Genomic DNA, 16,172 nt, shown 5'->3' with positions numbered 1-16,172 from the left:
TCAGGAGTTTCTTAAAGATAGCGAGAGATTATATATACCTCACTCTGCCACACACTACTTCAATCTGCCTTGTTGTACCTCACTTTCCTTTGTTCTACCACACACTACTTTGTTCTACCTTGTTCTGCCTCACTTTTTATCATTCTACCACACCCTACTTTACTTTGCTTCATTCTAACTCTCTCTGCCTCATTATGCCTTGTTCTGCCTCTAGGCTTATATTTGTCATTTTAGGCAATGATTTTATGTAAGGCGTTATTTTGATATGATTTTTCACAATTAAAATATCAAAAAGCTGCAATCACATGCACCTTCATTATACATGATATCTATTAACAAATATTGAATTCTTTATAAAATTTATAAGTAACAAACTACAACACTGCCTCATATAAACAGTATGTAATTTGTGTTCATCTAAGAACGTATATTTTTTTATATATATTTATTTATTGAATAGGATTAAAAAAATATATATTTTACTTTTTTTTTTTTATATAATTTCAGAAGAAAAAATATATTTCTGCATACATAGTGTGTAAAATTAATCTCTTTTCTGCCCTTATTGTTGGCTGCACTGTGATTTTAGTTTTTTTTTTGTTTGTCTCAGCATGCACACGTTCCTCTGCTGTGGGATTAAATAGATTAAATATCTTATGCTCACACATCTCTTTAGTGGGGAAAATGGCTGGTATTGATTAGTTTGGTGTGAGTAAGAGTTAAGCTGTGTGGGGTTATGATCTCTGCAGGTCAGGCTGAAGAAGAAGAAGCTCCTCCACTGGGCTTTACTTTATTAAAGCAGGAGGATTGATTAGAGGCAGGAATAGCTCTGTTGGTTGGCTGTAGGCCATTTGTGTCCCGTTGCCTTATTTGGAGTGGCCTGTTTTAGAAATAAATGAAAGTTGTCCTACTCTTAAGCAGGTTTTTATAATGTAAGATTTAAAATTTGAACGTAAGGTCTCAGAAGACGAGCCAAAGAGTCTAAACACAGCGAGAGTGTACAGTTGTAGCTCAGAAAAACGGGCCAAAGAGTCTGAAAGCGGAGAGAGTGTTCAGTAATGGCGCAGAAAACGGGCCAAAGAGTCTAAAAGCGGCAAGAGTGTACAGTTGTAGCTCAGAAAAACGGGCCAAAGAGTCTGAAAGCGGAGAGAGTGTTCAGTAATGGCGCAGAAAACGGGCCAAAGAGTCTAAAAGCGGCAAGAGTGTACAGTTGTAGCGCAGAAAACGGGCCATAGAGTCTAAAAGCGGAGAGAGTGTACAGTTGTAGCCCAGAAAAACTGGCCAAAGAGAGACCTGAATGAATATATTATTAGGTTAAGCTGTTCCAGCACACTGGTACCATTTAAACACAATAGTTTATCCCTTATCCACTCAGAAATGCTTCTGCTTTCAATATAGAAACAAAACAATACCGACTGTCGCTTTAATGTTCCTTAGCTTTTGGGAGAACATAAAGAATCCAAAAAATATATATATACAGCAAATGAGTTCAGAAGGTGTGTTTTAATGTTTAATTTGTCAGGAATCAGTTGCCGTAAAGATGGATAAAGATAGAAACTCCAATAAAATGATGTGTAAATGATGGTAATCAAGAAAATATATTATTATAAGTGGCATTTTTTCATTTTTTGTTTTATTACAGAGTTTGTGGTTCGTGACTGCACATATATATCTCCTTCTGGCCCCCAACAAACAAAGTTTGGACACCCCTGCAGTAGATAATGATGATGACAGGATAAAATTACCGTATTGTACAATTTCTCCTGATCCTCACGTTTCTCCTCCCCCTGCTGTTCCTCAGGCCTCCCCCGTGTGCGGTTCCTGTGTGGGGCGGTGGAGGTGATGAAACGCGAGCGCTGGATGTTTAAGGCGGGGGGAGGAATTTATCTCAGCCGCCAGCAGCTTCCTCTAAAACTGGCCTGGGCTATCTCCATCCACAAGAGTCAGGTCAGTCTAAAGCCTGGTTTATGTCTAGTTGTGGTAAATCTCTAGTATGAATGTAACGTGAGCTTTTGCGGTTTTTGTGGAAGAAAATAAAAAAGTGTTTTCGGTGATCTGGTATAACACTGCTTTAGTCCAGTGGAGGAGTGGACGCAGGGAAAAAAACATGAATATTCATACATGCAAACAACATATCGCCTCTGATTGGCTAACAGCACATTTAAAAATAGACATTTATTACACTAATAACATTTAAGTCTTTGCAATGTCATATGTTACTTTATAACATGTGTAATAATGCTCTACTAAGTGCAGTTCAACCACTGATCTTAGAGTCTTAGAGTCTCTGTAAAACACCAAATCCACCATCCTATTTAAACCTGTAGTTGTAGTTGTAGTCCAGGTCCAGAAAGGAAAAATCCAAAAATGGATTTTTATTTTTAACTAGTGTGACCAGAACTGTTCTAAACATCCAAATACCTATCTATCTCAGCTGTACTTGTCTGGTGGTGTTTTTCCTCCATAGACTAATTCTAACCATTTGTTTCTTAGCTCTGAATTACTGGGTAAAGTATATAAACACTGATGTGTTATTCGCACAAATAACACAGGAATGAACTGCATGCTGTTCCTAGCACTGTTATTTAGCTCCTATCTTGTGTTTTTTCTCCATTTAAGCTGTTTTACACACCAAATTATCAAAAAAAAAAAGTATTTTAAGGAAAGGAGAAAATGGCAAGTGCGTTTTTAGGATTGTAAAATGTATGTAAATACACAGTTCTGATTGGCTGCCCTTTAGGCATTTTCCTTAAAAAAGAGATCTTTGATTTTACCAAGTTGAAAACCTCTGGAATATAATCAAGAGGAAGAAGGATGATCACAAACCATCAAACCACCAAACTGAACTGCTTGACTTTTTGCACCAGGAGTAAAGCAGCATAAAGTTATCCAAAAGCAGTGTGTAAGACTGGTGGAGGAGAACATGATGCCAAGATGCATAAAACAACTCTGATTAAAAACCAACCAGGGTTATTCCAACAAATATTGATTTCTGAACTTGTTTTCTTTTTTAGTTATTTCAGCCATTTCTCATTTTCTGTAAATAAATGCTCTAAATGAGAATATTTTTATTTGTTATTTGGGAGAATTGTTGTCTGTAGTTTATAGAATAAAACAACAATATTAATTTTACTCAAACATAAACCTATAAATAGCAAAATCAGAGAAACTGATTCAGAAACTGACGTGGTCTCTTCAATTTTTCCAGAGCTGTATTCATATACTATATATTACAGTGTATTTATTTATTTATTTATTTATTTATATATTTTTAGCAGATTTCGCACATTGTGTGTTAATTGTATATATGACTACTACTTGAGGCAAACTTTAAAAACAAATATTAAAAAAATATATGTATAAAGAATCCACTCCAGATTTTGACCAGCATAAAAAATGACAACCAAATTTTATTACAATTAGTACAATGTTTGTGTTTTAAAAAGACAATGGTATTTTTTTTTTTTTTTTTTTTACCGAAAGTATTACTAGGAAAATATGTTCCATTTATATTATATTCCAATAATTCTTCCAATTATAGAAATTTTGGCATAATTGGAAACGTTCTCTTATTCACTCTATAGGTTAAATATGTACATTTGTATTTATTTCTTTTAGTTTTTCCTTTCGTATCAGTTATGTAAAGACAATTTAAGACACTTTTACCAAAATGCCCAATTTGCCCAATTTGCTGACTTGTCCAATTACTTATTTTGCGTTGTTTATTCTGTCAATAGCAACTCCTCCACCCATCAATAAGTCAGAGGGTTTAATAAGCTGCTTAAAACGCACTTTTTTTTCACCTCCTGACCCGTTTCTGTATTAACTCCGCTTAACCTGCCTGTAATAATCCTTATTGATGGATTTATACTCAGTATATCTTGCTGGGAATCCTGGAGGTGATCTTCAGTGATGCTCTGTAACCCTGTATCAGTGAGATGGTGAGATGATGAGATGATGAGATTGTGAGATGGTGAGATGTGTTCTGTAGGGGAGGCTGATTGATCCGGTCAATTGAAATGATTAATGATCAGTTCTGCTGATAAATTCAACAGGTCAGCTGATTAACTGGAGTATTCTGGGATTTCTCAGCTTTTACAGTGGCGTAAAACACCATTTTCCCCCCTTACAGATTTCTTTTGATTTTGCATTTTTGTCATACTTACATTTTTCAGATTATCAAACTTTAATATCAGAAATATATAACCTGAATAAATAAAAAAGCACGTTTGTTTTAAATGATTAATTCATTTATTAAAGGGAAAAACTATCCAAACCAATCTAGTACTGTGTGGGGGAAAAAAAGCGTTTAACATAAATTAACTGTGATTAATCATATTTTTGGAAAACCAAGTTCAGTTTCACTACTAACCTCAACCTGTAGAATCAAGAAATCAGTTAAATAAAAGCTGTCTGACAACATGAAGCGGATAAAATATCTCAATAATCAGCACATTATACCCAAATCTGAATAAATTAAACTCAAAAACAGATGAGAAAACAAAACAATCAACGTTATTGATCATCTATCAGTCTGGAAAATGTTATAAAGTCATTTGTTTCTAAAGCTTTGAGACTCCAGAGAACCACAGTGATTCACTATTATTATTCACTAATGGAGAAAACGCAAATGGAACACTGGTGAACCTTCCCAGGAGTGACCGGCTGGTCGACCGAAATTACTCCAAAAGGGCATGAACAACTCATCATGAACATTATGAACAACATATTTCTGAACAAAACATAAATTATTATACTTGTGGTTCAAATTAATTTAATACTAATAGTTTAACACAATTTTTTTCAACTAATCTAACGTACTGTTATGTTTCATGGTTTCGAGTTTAGATAATACAGAGACTATGATGATGATTTGTATACATACACATATATTACAGTCAAAGTCAAAGTGGTTTTTGTCATTTCAGCTATATACAGAGTACACAGTGAAACGTAACAACGTTCCTCCAGGGACCATGGTGCACATAAACACAGTGTAGACAGAACAATAAGTGCAACAGTACAAAAGTGCAGACAGACAATACAACACCATACAGACAAAGAATAATAAATATCAAAACAGTGTGCAAATTATGCAGTGTGCAAAAAGTGTGCAAAAAGGACCAGGTGAGGTAGTAATTACTCTATTACACAGTGTGCAATAGAGTCCAGTGAGGTAGTGGGGTTTTTAGTGCTTTCCATTTTCTGGGGTAAGTGGGGTAAGAGTGTGTGTGCATGTACAGAAAAACCATCAGTTCAGTCTCTGCAGTTGAGGAGTCTGATGGCTTGGGGGTAGAAGCTGTTGCAGAATCTGGTCGTGCTGGACCGGATGCTGCGGTACCTTCTTCCCGAAGGCAGGAGGGAGAACAGTTCGTGTGAGGGATGGGTGGGGTCATTCACAATGCTGGTTGCTTTGCGGATGCTGCGGGTGGTGTAAATGTCCGTGATGGAGGGGAGAGAGACGCCGATGATCCTCTCAGCTGTCCTCACAATACGCTGGAGGGTCTTGCGGTCAGAGACGGTGCAGGTCCCAAACCAGGCAGTGATGCATAATTCCTAATGATTTCTAGTTGTTTAGTAAAAGAAACCCCTTGAATGCCAATGAAAAAGTAGTTTTCGTTACTATAAATATATACTTGCAGCATCCACTGATGCACAACACCCCCCACACCCATCATCCCTTTTTTATTTTCGCAGTTTTGGCAACCCTAACAATGGCCTAAAGCACATGGATAAAGCTGAATGGATTAGTGTGATGATTTGAGATGCTGTGGATGATCATAAACAGGGCGTTTATGCTGGAAAATCCTCCAATGTGTCTAAATTAAAACTATAATTCTGTAAAGAAGAATGGAACTAAATTCCTCCACAGAGATGTGAAAGACTTGTCGCCAATTATCGGTTGTTCCTCTCTTGGCGGCAATAACTGCAATCAAGCTTTACCAAGTTATTAGATTTACGTTTTCCTTTGAATAAATACACTTATCATTTAAAAAGTGCTTTTTATATTTACTTATGTAATCTTTGTACTGTATACTATTAACTGGGGCATTATGGGATTTCTCAACACCTCATACACAATCAGTGTACTGCTAAATCTCACCCCCCACCATCATAATGGTCATAATGTTAAGCAGGGTCAGTGTATAGTCCACACAGCCATCCATTAGTGTACTAGTGTAGCAGTGTTGCTGATAGCTAATGGCTCTCCATTATAGAGAGCAGTCTGTACATTCAGCTCGTCAGTAATTAAGGTAGTTGCTGTTAAGCTGTTGAACGCAGTTTTTGATCCATTGGTCTGGTTCAGAACTGTAATACAGATAATTACAGGCTGTGCTGCTGTGGAGAGCTGGACAGCAGTTCATGTTCCTCAATACGATACAGTTCTATTGATTTTCTCTCTGATCTGAGAGCAGAATAGGGCGATATGATATCACATTAACGTCACTGAGCTCGTCTGAACACAGTGTGCTGAAGTTTTCTAACGTTTCTCTGTGTTGAAAGTCGATCCAGTGCTGCAGAATTGTTGCTGTGTAACTGGATGTGCTGTTCCTGTACAGAAAACACTATACAGCTCTGGGGAAAAAACACTTAAAGATGAGTTAAGAGGAAGATGGATGATCACAAGCCATCAAACCAAGCTGAACTGCTTGAATCTTTACACCAGTGTGCCACACTAAGCACTGAGAACAGAAAGAGGAGAAGAGAGAGAACTGTCTGAGGAACTGAGAACCAAAAGTTGTGGAAAAATATCTTAATCTCCAGAGATCTTTATGTTCCTTTGTATACAGTGCGCAACATAATCAACAAGTTTACAACCCATGCCACTGTAGCTAACCTCCCTGGACGTGGACGGAGGAGAAAAATTGGTAAAAGGATGCAGCACAGGATAGTCCGGATGGAGGATAAGCAGCTACAATCAAGTTCCAAATAAATTCAAGCTGTCTTGCAGGCTCAGGGTGCATCAGTGTCAGCTCCAACTATCTGTCGACAGACCCAGGAGGAGAACCCCACTGCTAAAAAAAACAGATGACAGACCAGACAGATGAGACCAAGACAGAGCTTTTTGGTAAAGCACATCATTCTACTGTTTACCGAAAATAGAATGAGGCCTACAAAGAAAAGAACATCTACAGTGCCTACAGTCAAAAATGATTTTTGATAGCAATCTCACATTTGAACATCATGTAAATCAAATCAAGCACATCTCCGTCCGTCACTCACATTTACTGCTGCTGAAACTCTAATCCATGCTTTAATCACATCAAAAATCAACTACTGTAATAGCATTCTCTATGGTACACCAAGGAAACTCGTAAATAAACTCCAGTACATTTAGAACTCACTCACACTCGCTCATTTGATCATATTACACCCGTTCTTCAAAAACTTCATTGGCTTCCCATTCCGCAACGCATTCAGTCTAAAATACTTCTATCCACTCACAAAGCTCTCCATAATCAGGCCCCATCCTACCTTACTGGCCTGCTCCATCGCCACACTCCTTCCTGTAGCCTTTGCTCTTCCGATGCTAATATATTATCCATTCCTGTTAAGACTAAGTACCGGACCTGGGGTGACAGAGCCTTCTCTATAGCTGCACCCTCACTTTGGAACTCTCTCCCCAAACCCATTCGAGACTGTTCAGATTTGTCTGCATTTAACTCACTGCTCAAAACCCACCTCTTCAGATCTGCATTTAACCCATAATGTAATTTAAGAAAACTTGTAGAAATTATATTATTATTATTATTATTATTATTATTTTTTTTGTATATATAAATTGTAAATTGTTACTGGGAAAACTGGCCTATATTATTATTTTTGTGTTCAATTTAAAGACTGTCCCTTGTTTTTGTTGTTGTAATTTTTGCTTTTTAATTTGTGCCTTATTTTGTATGTAAAGCATCTTTTAGAATCTTGAAAAGCGCTATATAAATAAAATGTATTATTATTATTATTATTATTATTATTATTCATAATAAATATGGTGGAGGTTCAAATATGTTTTGGGGTTGTTTTGCTGCCTCTGGAAATGGGTGTCTTGACTGTGTGCAAGGGTTTGCATCCTAGGTCATGGGTCTCCCAGCAGGACAATGACCCCAAACATACTGGAGAGTTCTAATGTGGCCTGCAATGAGTCCAGATCTAAATCCCATTAAACACCTGTGGAGAGATCTTAAAATTGCTGTTGGGAGAAGCACCCTTTAAGTATGAGAGACTTGGAGCAGTTTGCAAAGAAGAATGGTCCAAAATTCCAGTTGAGAGGTGTAAGAAGCGTGTTGATGGTTATAGGAAGTGATTGATTTCAGTTATTTTTTCCAAAGGGTGCACAACCAAATATTAAGTTGAGGGTGCCAATAATTCCGTCAGGCCCATTTTTGGAGTTTTTTGTACAATTATGTAATATTTGCCTTTTTTTCCCTATGTTTTTAGTGTTCCAATACACACAAAGGAAATAAACATGTATATAACAAAGCAATAATGTTTTGGAAAAAATTCAGAAACTAGATGTAACTGTGTTCTATACTGTGTATTTTTCAGGGTATGACTCTGGACTGTGTGGAGATCTCTCTGGCGCGAGTGTTTGAGAGCGGGCAGGCGTACGTGGCGCTGTCTCGAGCCCGGAGTCTGGAGGGTCTACGCGTGATGGACTTCGACCCCAGAGTGGTCCAGGCCAATCAGGACGTCCTGCAGTTCTACAGGAAGCTGAGGAAGGAGAGGATGCTCCTGCAGGTCAGTGTCACCCTGGTGCTCTTCACCGGCTCAGACTGAGAGATTGCCTCCATTTGGTTAAATGAATTCTGATGGTTCTAAACTGCTGTACGGGAACCGAGGCTCCAGATTGATGGAGCGCTCGTCATTTGACTTAATGCAGCGTTCAGGATTCGTTTTGCTGTCACTGATCATCGATTTTCCTGCAGATTCCTCAATCTGTACGCGATATTTCAAGCACGTCTTTGGCTGAAAAGGTTAAAATGCAGTTTTTGATGGATCTGGCGCTCGTTTGGAACTGCCAGCGTGACACGAACATCAGTTTTATACAGCAATTTATTCTTAAATCTCACTTAACTTTTATTTATTTAATCTCTTGCAGTCTTCCATGAGTGACTTTGTGGGGAAGAGCAATAAGGAGAACGAGGCTTGGTGAGGAAACTTCTTCACGACCTCACGTACGACAGTGCACCGTGTGCATGAGCTGAAGGAAGAGCAGTACTGTAATTTTTTGCTTTTTATATATATATATTTTTTTAATTAATTTATCATGGCTTTACTTCATTTCTGAAAGCAGTAAAATGTTGTGAAAGTGTCTACATTTGTTTTAAATGCTGTTTTAAATGCTTTTTATTTAATAAAATATTTTTTTAAGTATTTTTTCCTATGGACTGTCGTTTTACTGTCTGTTATTTTATACACCCTGTTCCAAATTATTATGCAAGGAATATTTTTCTCAGATTTTCATAAATGGTCAATGCAAATGACAAATGCACAATGTCAGTTTTGTTGAACAAACCTCCCAATGATAAGAAGAATGTACATTTGAAGTAATTAAACATACCAGTCCTGCTTTAAATTTTTATATATATTTCCTATCCTTTTAAAAAAACACTCATCACAGGTTTAACCGTGCTGTAGGCGAAGATGATCTTTCCGTATACTTTGGCTAATTTGTATGCCGAAATGTCTGTGTACCAATCAATAATACAGCCCCCCTCTGCTTACATCCACACAGCTTAGCCAATCAGCTCTCCTTCCTGCCCCACCCCTAAACCCATACATCACCCAGTGTCCCTTCCAAACTACTGTTCCCATTTTTCATATTTGGGCTGAGGGTGGAGTGTCTGCAGCAGCTAGTAAAAGAAAATATTACGGGAAAAAAACGAGTCGATCAGGAAAAGCACAGTGTCTACATCAACCTGTGAATTAGTATTCATTATAGCCCCGCCCACCTTGGCTCAGGACCGCCCACAGACAGAGAGCTGAAGCCAGACAGCGATGCTGTCTCATCAGATAGGAGGAGCTAAATAACAGCGCTAGAAACAGCATGCAGTTCATTCCTGTTATTTGTGCGAATAACACATCAGTGTTTATATGCTTTACCCAGTAATTCAGAGCTCAGAAACAAATGGTTAGAATTAAGCTATGAAGGAAAAACACCACCAGCCAAGTACAAAAAGGTGTTTAGATGTTTAGAACAGCTGTTTACACTAGTTAAAAGAAAAAAAAATCACCCCAGGGTGGATTTTTACTTTTTGTACCTGGACTACCCACCTCTGTGTGTAACTATAGGTTTAAATAGGATCTCCAGTGGATTTGGTGTTTTACAGAGACTCTAAGGCTCTAGGTCAGTGGCTGAACTGCACTTAGCAGGGCATTATTACACATGTTGTAAAGTGAAAAATGACATTGCAAAGACTGTTATTAGTGTAAAAATGTCTTGCTGGTGTCTAAGTGCTGTTGGCCAATCAGAGTTGATATGTTTGCATGTATAAATATTCATGAGCAAGAGCTGAAATCCTATAGTTTTCCCCCCCACCACTCCTCCACCGGACCCCCACAAAAAACACCAGCTTACATGGTTACCACAACTAGACATTTTAACATGAATTTAAAAAATATAAATGAAATATATGAAGACTTTTTAAGAGTATGCAGGCAGTGATTAATCTGATTACTATATTAGATCTTACTCTGATGTTAGAAATCTAATTAAGAAATCGAATTAAGACTGGATTTTTTTTGCATGTGAACGCATGTGGGAAAAAAATATATGTTAAGTGGTGCTGCCACCTATTGGTCACTCACTATGATTGCAGGGAGTGAATATCTATGGTTATAATAAATGTGCTGTTGTGAAAGAAAGACACACTGGAGAACCAGTTAAATTATTACCATATAAATTTTATTCACAATAACATGTAAGACAATGAGTTGCAATTCAAGTAGATCTAGATTTAGTCCTGTAGATACTGATTAAATCTAATCGCTGCAGTCTGAAGATGATATAGCTGTCTATATGGAGTCTGTGGAGGTAGTGTAGATCGATCACTTTAATGAACTGAAGACTTTATGTGCCACCTGCAAGAAAAAAAACATTACAATATTAAAAACATAGTATATATTAATATATTTTTGCTGTCCAATAAAAAACAAGAATCTCCAAAACAGTAAATTTACAAGAGAGATAAAAAAAAAACTTCTAAACTTTTAATGGAAATCAATGTAAAAAAAATAGTTTTATTTCAGGTAATTTTAAAATGTTTCTATTGGGCCGTTCATCAAGACATTTTGGCGCAGTGTAAGAAACAGTTTGTCTGTTCAAATTAGGTAGTAAACTAAAAATTGACAAAAATGGAGATACTTTCATTTTCGTTTTTCATTGGACAGCCACAATATAACGATTACTTGACTCTAGATAACAGAAGCATATTGTTGCCAAGAATAATAATAGAAGAATCTTCATAAAATAAACATTATATATCTTATTATAAAATCATCTGCGTCTCAAGACTATCAGACCCAATTAGCTCTCCCTCCTGCCCCGCCTCTAAACCCATACATCACCCAGTGCCCCTTCCAAACTACCACTCTTATTATTACCTTTAGTGACATACCAATTTAATACGTATAATCCCATTAAATGTTTATTACAATTTCAGAAAGTCATGCAATTTCATAATTACGAGATATTGTATGTCGTAACTACAACATAGTTTAAAGACTGGTTTAACTTTTTTCTCTTATTTATGATGCAAGGTCCCATAAAAATAACTATTAAAAGTAAATTTTATTTTATTATGCATGGCAGCATAAGACCTATATTACACTATATGTCAGAATGTACAGTACCAGTTAAATGTTTGGACACATCTCATTGAATGTTTTTATTTATTTATTTATTTATTCCTACATAGTAAATGAACAGTAAAGTGATCTATCAGACTATGAAGGAACACATAAGGAATCGTGTAGTAATTTAAAAATTACTGTTAAATAAACTAAAATACTCTGCAGGTGAATAGTTCCCCAGATAAGAGCATCTAAATACTTTAGTTTCTGAGGCTGGTAACTCTGATGAACATATTCTGTAAACTCTCGCTCTAACTTTCCTGGGGTGGTCCTGATGAGTGCCAGTTCCATCATTCCATCACACTTGAGGATACTTTCAAAGTTCTCGAAATTCTTCTTTTTAGATTGACTGACCTTCATTTTTTCATAAAGTATTGTTTTTTTCTATATTTAGTTGAGTAGTTGTTGCTTCTCATAATCTGGATTCGAACATTACTCAAATATCCACTATTCACTGTATACCTGTAACTCTACCTCTTCACTACTTTACTTTAACTGATGCTCTCAAACACTTTATTAAGAGACAAGAAATTCAAGTAGTTAACTCTTGATGAGTTCAGCACAGCTGTTAACTGAAAGCCTGAATTCCAGGTGACTCTACCTCATAAAACTGACTGCAATTTCTGTTATTTGATTATTTAGGAGTATTTTATCCTCTTTAGCAGGGGTGTCCAAACTACGGCCCGCGGCCGGTTTCCTTTTTTGGAGCGGCCCGCGAGGTATTTTAGAAATAGAATGAAAGTTGGCCCGCTGTTAAGCAGGTTTTATAATCTGAGATTCAAAGTTTGAACGCTAGGTGTCAGAAACGGGCCAAAGAGTCTAAAAGCGGAGAGAGTGCGCATTTCTAGCGCAGAAAAACAGGCCAAAGAGTCTAAAAGCGGAGAGGGTGTGCATTTCTGGCGCAGAAAAACGGGCCAAAGAGTCTAAAAGTGGAGAGGGTGCGCATTTCTAGTGCAGAAAAACAGGCCAAAGAGTCTAAAAGCGGAGAGGGTGCGCATTTCTAGCGCAAAAAACGGGCCAAAGAGTCTAAAAGCGGAGAGGGTGCGCATTTCTAGCGCAGAAAAACGGGCCAAAGAGTCTAAAAGTGGAGAGGGTGCGCATTTCTAGTGCAGAAAAACAGGCCAAAGAGTCTAAAAGCGGAGAGGGTGCGCATTTCTAGCGCAAAAAACGGGACAAAGAGTCTAAAAGCGGAGAGAGTGCGCATTTCTAGTGCAGAAAAACAGGCCAAAGAGTCTAAAAGCGGAGAGAGTGCGTATTTCTAGCGCAGAAAAACGGGGTAAAAGAGTCTAAACGCGGAGAGAGTGCGCTAGAAATGCGCACTCTCTCCGCGTTTAGACTCTTTTACCCCGTTTTTTTGTTTACACAACACTGTCAAATATAAAGATAGTAAGTCAAGTAAAATGGTGTGTAAATGAAATAATCAGGAAAATGTATTATTTAAAGTGGTATATTTCATTATTTGTTTTATTACAGAGTCTGTGGCCCGTGACTTCAAATATATTTCTCCTTCTGGCCCCCAACAAAAAAAGTTTGGACACCCCTGATCATCAGTAACACAGGTGCTGTGAAGTATTGTAGAGAACTGTATTTTGAAATAAAGAGTATCGCAAAATCACAGTATCATTGTTATGAAGGGAAATGTCTTGTTATATTAATGTATTACTACATCAGACTCTGTGTGTGTGTGGGTGTGTCTGTGTGTGTGTGTGAGTGAGTGTGTGTGAGTGTGTGTACGTACGCAGTGATCTCGAGCGTGTAGGAAGTCGAAGAGCTCCTCAGTGCAGTCCTCGGTGGTCTCGGACCTCGAGCCGACCCGAGCTTCACACGCCTCCAGCCTCTGCCTGGCGTGAACACAGTGCTCTGTCTGCTCACACTTCTCCCGGATGCTCTCTAACGGGTCCTGTACAAAAACAGTGAATAAAATAAACAAAAGTCAGTGTTTAGGATAAGTGTTGCTTACAGTCAGTGGCCAATTTATCAGAAACCAGGGCCATCAATAGAGGTTTATTAAAAGTTCAAATTTAAAATGCACAACTGTTTGATTGTTGGACTGTTTGTTTCATAGCAGCATCCCAGCTAAAACACTATACAAATTTTTACCTGCCCCGCCCCTAAACCCATACATCACCCAGTGCTCCTCTCAAATGACCTCTCCCATTATTTTTTTTTAGAGTGAAATCAGCTCAAATCAGGGAGTTTAGTGCCTCTTTAAGGCAGTGCTTGATAAAAATGATATTGAATTTTAATAAATATTGACACTTTGGGCACAATTTGTATATTTTCACTGTGAGCTGTACTCACTAGTTTTGCAGATATTTAGACATTAATTGCTGTGTGTTAAATTATTTTCAGAAGATTATGTCCAGGTTTCATTGCTGTAGTGTTGTCTCATGAAAAGATTATTATTATACATTAATAATTCTAATTATTTGCAGAAATGTGAGGGGTTTAATACTGTAGATCATTAGATATAAAAACTAATGTCATATATATATATTTTTTTTTTTTTAAATTTTTTTTTTAGTTTCACTTCTTTTTAATTCCACACAATTTAATATTAATCAATTAAAGCCCAGTACATTAAGGTCAGTCTCACTCGTCTTTATAATATTCTTAGCATTTATATAGTACATTTAATACATGTAATTCATCTTTTGTACCACATTATTTCTCTTGAACTACTTATTTATTTGATTATTTGTTCATTTGCCAGATAAGACAAATAACAACTAACTCACCACCAGGTCTTCTTCTTCCTCTTCTTCTTCTTCCTCCTCTTCTTCAGCTGGAGATTCCTCCTCCTTTTAAAGTGAAACAAAATCAATAAATTGCTCATTTATGAGGTTTTAATGTTATGGCTGAGTTCTCCAAGTTTTCTTCCATGTGGGTCAGCCCAACAAACAACTGTAGACTGTAACTAGAGCAGGGGTAATGGACTTATACTGTGTGTATGGAGGAGCTGCTGGATAAACCAGCTATTAGGTAATATCTTTCTCACTATATTAAAGCCTTTGTATGTAAAATTAAATGTACAACTTTTTACAGCTTTTAACGTAGAACACAGACTTTTGCAGGCTTGTTGGACCTATACCTGATTAGGTTGCTTTTGTGCTTTTAGGATCAATATATTGTACATTTTTCGTACAGTCGATGTGTTAAGGCTTTTCATTCAAGTGTCCACAAATTTTTGCCAATATAATTCAAACAGCTCTACAGGTCACAGTTATTTAGCTAGAACCACAGAATTCTGTATACTGATAGAACTCCAGACGTTTTAGAGGTTACTGTGTGTTTATAGAGGAGCTGCTGGATAAACCAGCTACTGGGTAACATTAATAGCTTTCTCACCATATTAAAGCCTTTGTATGCAAACTTTTTAGACTTTAGCATTTAACCAAAAGTTAACAGTTTTAATTTTTCAAATGAACTTAAGGTTCGTTCACAAACCTTTTTTCTTTTCTAGTATTATTATTATTATTATTATTAAAAAAACAATAATATAAAAAATAATATCTCTAAACTCTATCAACAGGCTAAATATCAGCATAACTCTAATAGAAATCGATTTAAAGTCTAACATGTTGAGGCATTTCAAGTAATTGTACTTATATAACACATTAAAACAACAAATAAACTCATTTTTAAACACGTGTTCAAAAGTTTATACTCTTTTCCCGAAGCTCGTTTTCGAACGGTCCGTTCCACCTTAAATGCTGCAGCAGTTACAGTCTGGCGTTTAAGGTGGAACGGACAATTCGAACACGAAGCCAACTCCAGCTTCAAAATTAAAGTCTAAATTCCATAAAATAAAAGCTTAAAATCAAACCTCGTCATCGGGATCTCCATAAGTGATCATTTTCCTTTCAAACCCCATGATTTAATTCACTTTATAAGCTCTAAACTTTCTGTAGTAGCTTTCTAAAGGTCACACACACTAAAAACACGCACTAGAAAGTTCGCAGGAAGCAGATTACAGATGGATTTACTTGGATAAAAGTCCTTTTTCAAATTCTTAAAAAAAAAAAAAAAAAAAAAAAAAAATATATATATATATATATATATATATATATATATATATATATATATATATATATATATATATTAAAATGTATATTTAGCGTAAAATTAAAAATGCAAAAAAAAAAAACAAGAGCAAAAATCTGTCTTAATTTTTATTTGCTTAGTCTGTAAAGGATATTTTTTTTATTTTTATATATATTTTGGTTGATTTTTTCCAAATACTCTTGTGTGAACTATTAAACTGTTTGTATTACTGATATAAATTAAATAAAAAGAGAGTGTATAAAAAAGTTTAACATTTC

General features: G+C 36.4%; 2 protein-coding genes across 3 annotated transcripts in view; one reads left to right on the top strand and one right to left on the bottom strand.

Annotated features, from left to right (window-relative positions):
- pif1 (PIF1 5'-to-3' DNA helicase homolog (S. cerevisiae)) overlaps nt 1-9,372 on the top strand; it is a 30,488-nt gene extending 21,116 nt beyond the window's left edge. The window contains exons 11-13 of one of the 2 annotated variants that reach the window (XM_049476631.1): nt 1,802-1,947; nt 8,545-8,736; nt 9,098-9,372. In XM_049476631.1, the coding sequence (XP_049332588.1) occupies nt 1,802-1,947; nt 8,545-8,736; nt 9,098-9,151 (392 nt within the window). In that variant the 3' untranslated portion in view covers nt 9,152-9,372. Of the gene's footprint in view, nt 1-1,642; nt 1,774-1,801; nt 1,948-8,544; nt 8,737-9,097 lie in introns of those variants that run through there. The other variant, XM_049476632.1, reaches the window with a different exon arrangement.
- Nucleotides 9,373-10,881: 1,509 nt separating this feature from the next.
- Nucleotides 10,882-15,827, bottom strand: LOC107197010 (cytochrome b-c1 complex subunit 6, mitochondrial). Its single transcript, XM_022666722.2, has 4 exons — nt 15,677-15,827; nt 14,589-14,651; nt 13,589-13,750; nt 10,882-11,079 (listed from the first exon to the last, which is right to left on the bottom strand). Exons 1-4 carry the CDS (start codon nt 15,722-15,724, stop codon nt 11,047-11,049), a joined length of 306 nt encoding a protein of 101 aa, XP_022522443.1. The 5' UTR covers nt 15,725-15,827; the 3' UTR covers nt 10,882-11,046.
- Between the last annotated feature and the right edge of the window lie 345 nt (nt 15,828-16,172).

This window comes from Astyanax mexicanus, chromosome 4 (assembly GCF_023375975.1).
Source record: "Astyanax mexicanus isolate ESR-SI-001 chromosome 4, AstMex3_surface, whole genome shotgun sequence".
Taxonomy (NCBI): Eukaryota; Metazoa; Chordata; class Actinopteri; order Characiformes; family Acestrorhamphidae; genus Astyanax; species Astyanax mexicanus.
This window is presented reverse-complemented; position numbering and strand designations above follow the sequence as displayed.

Bases quoted from the DNA above. Each gene is read 5' to 3' on its own strand.
- LOC107197010 (XM_022666722.2), bottom strand. From the start codon at position 15,724: ATGGGGTTTGAAAGGAAAATGATCACTTATGGAGATCCCGATGACGAG. The intron at 13,751-14,588 runs GTGAGTTAGTTG...GTTTTTGTACAG, and splicing joins AGGAAGAAGAAGACCTGGTG to GACCCGTTAGAGAGCATCCG. The intron at 11,080-13,588 runs GTACGTACACAC...TTTTTCTTGCAG, and splicing joins TACACGCTCGAGATCACTGC to GTGGCACATAAAGTCTTCAG.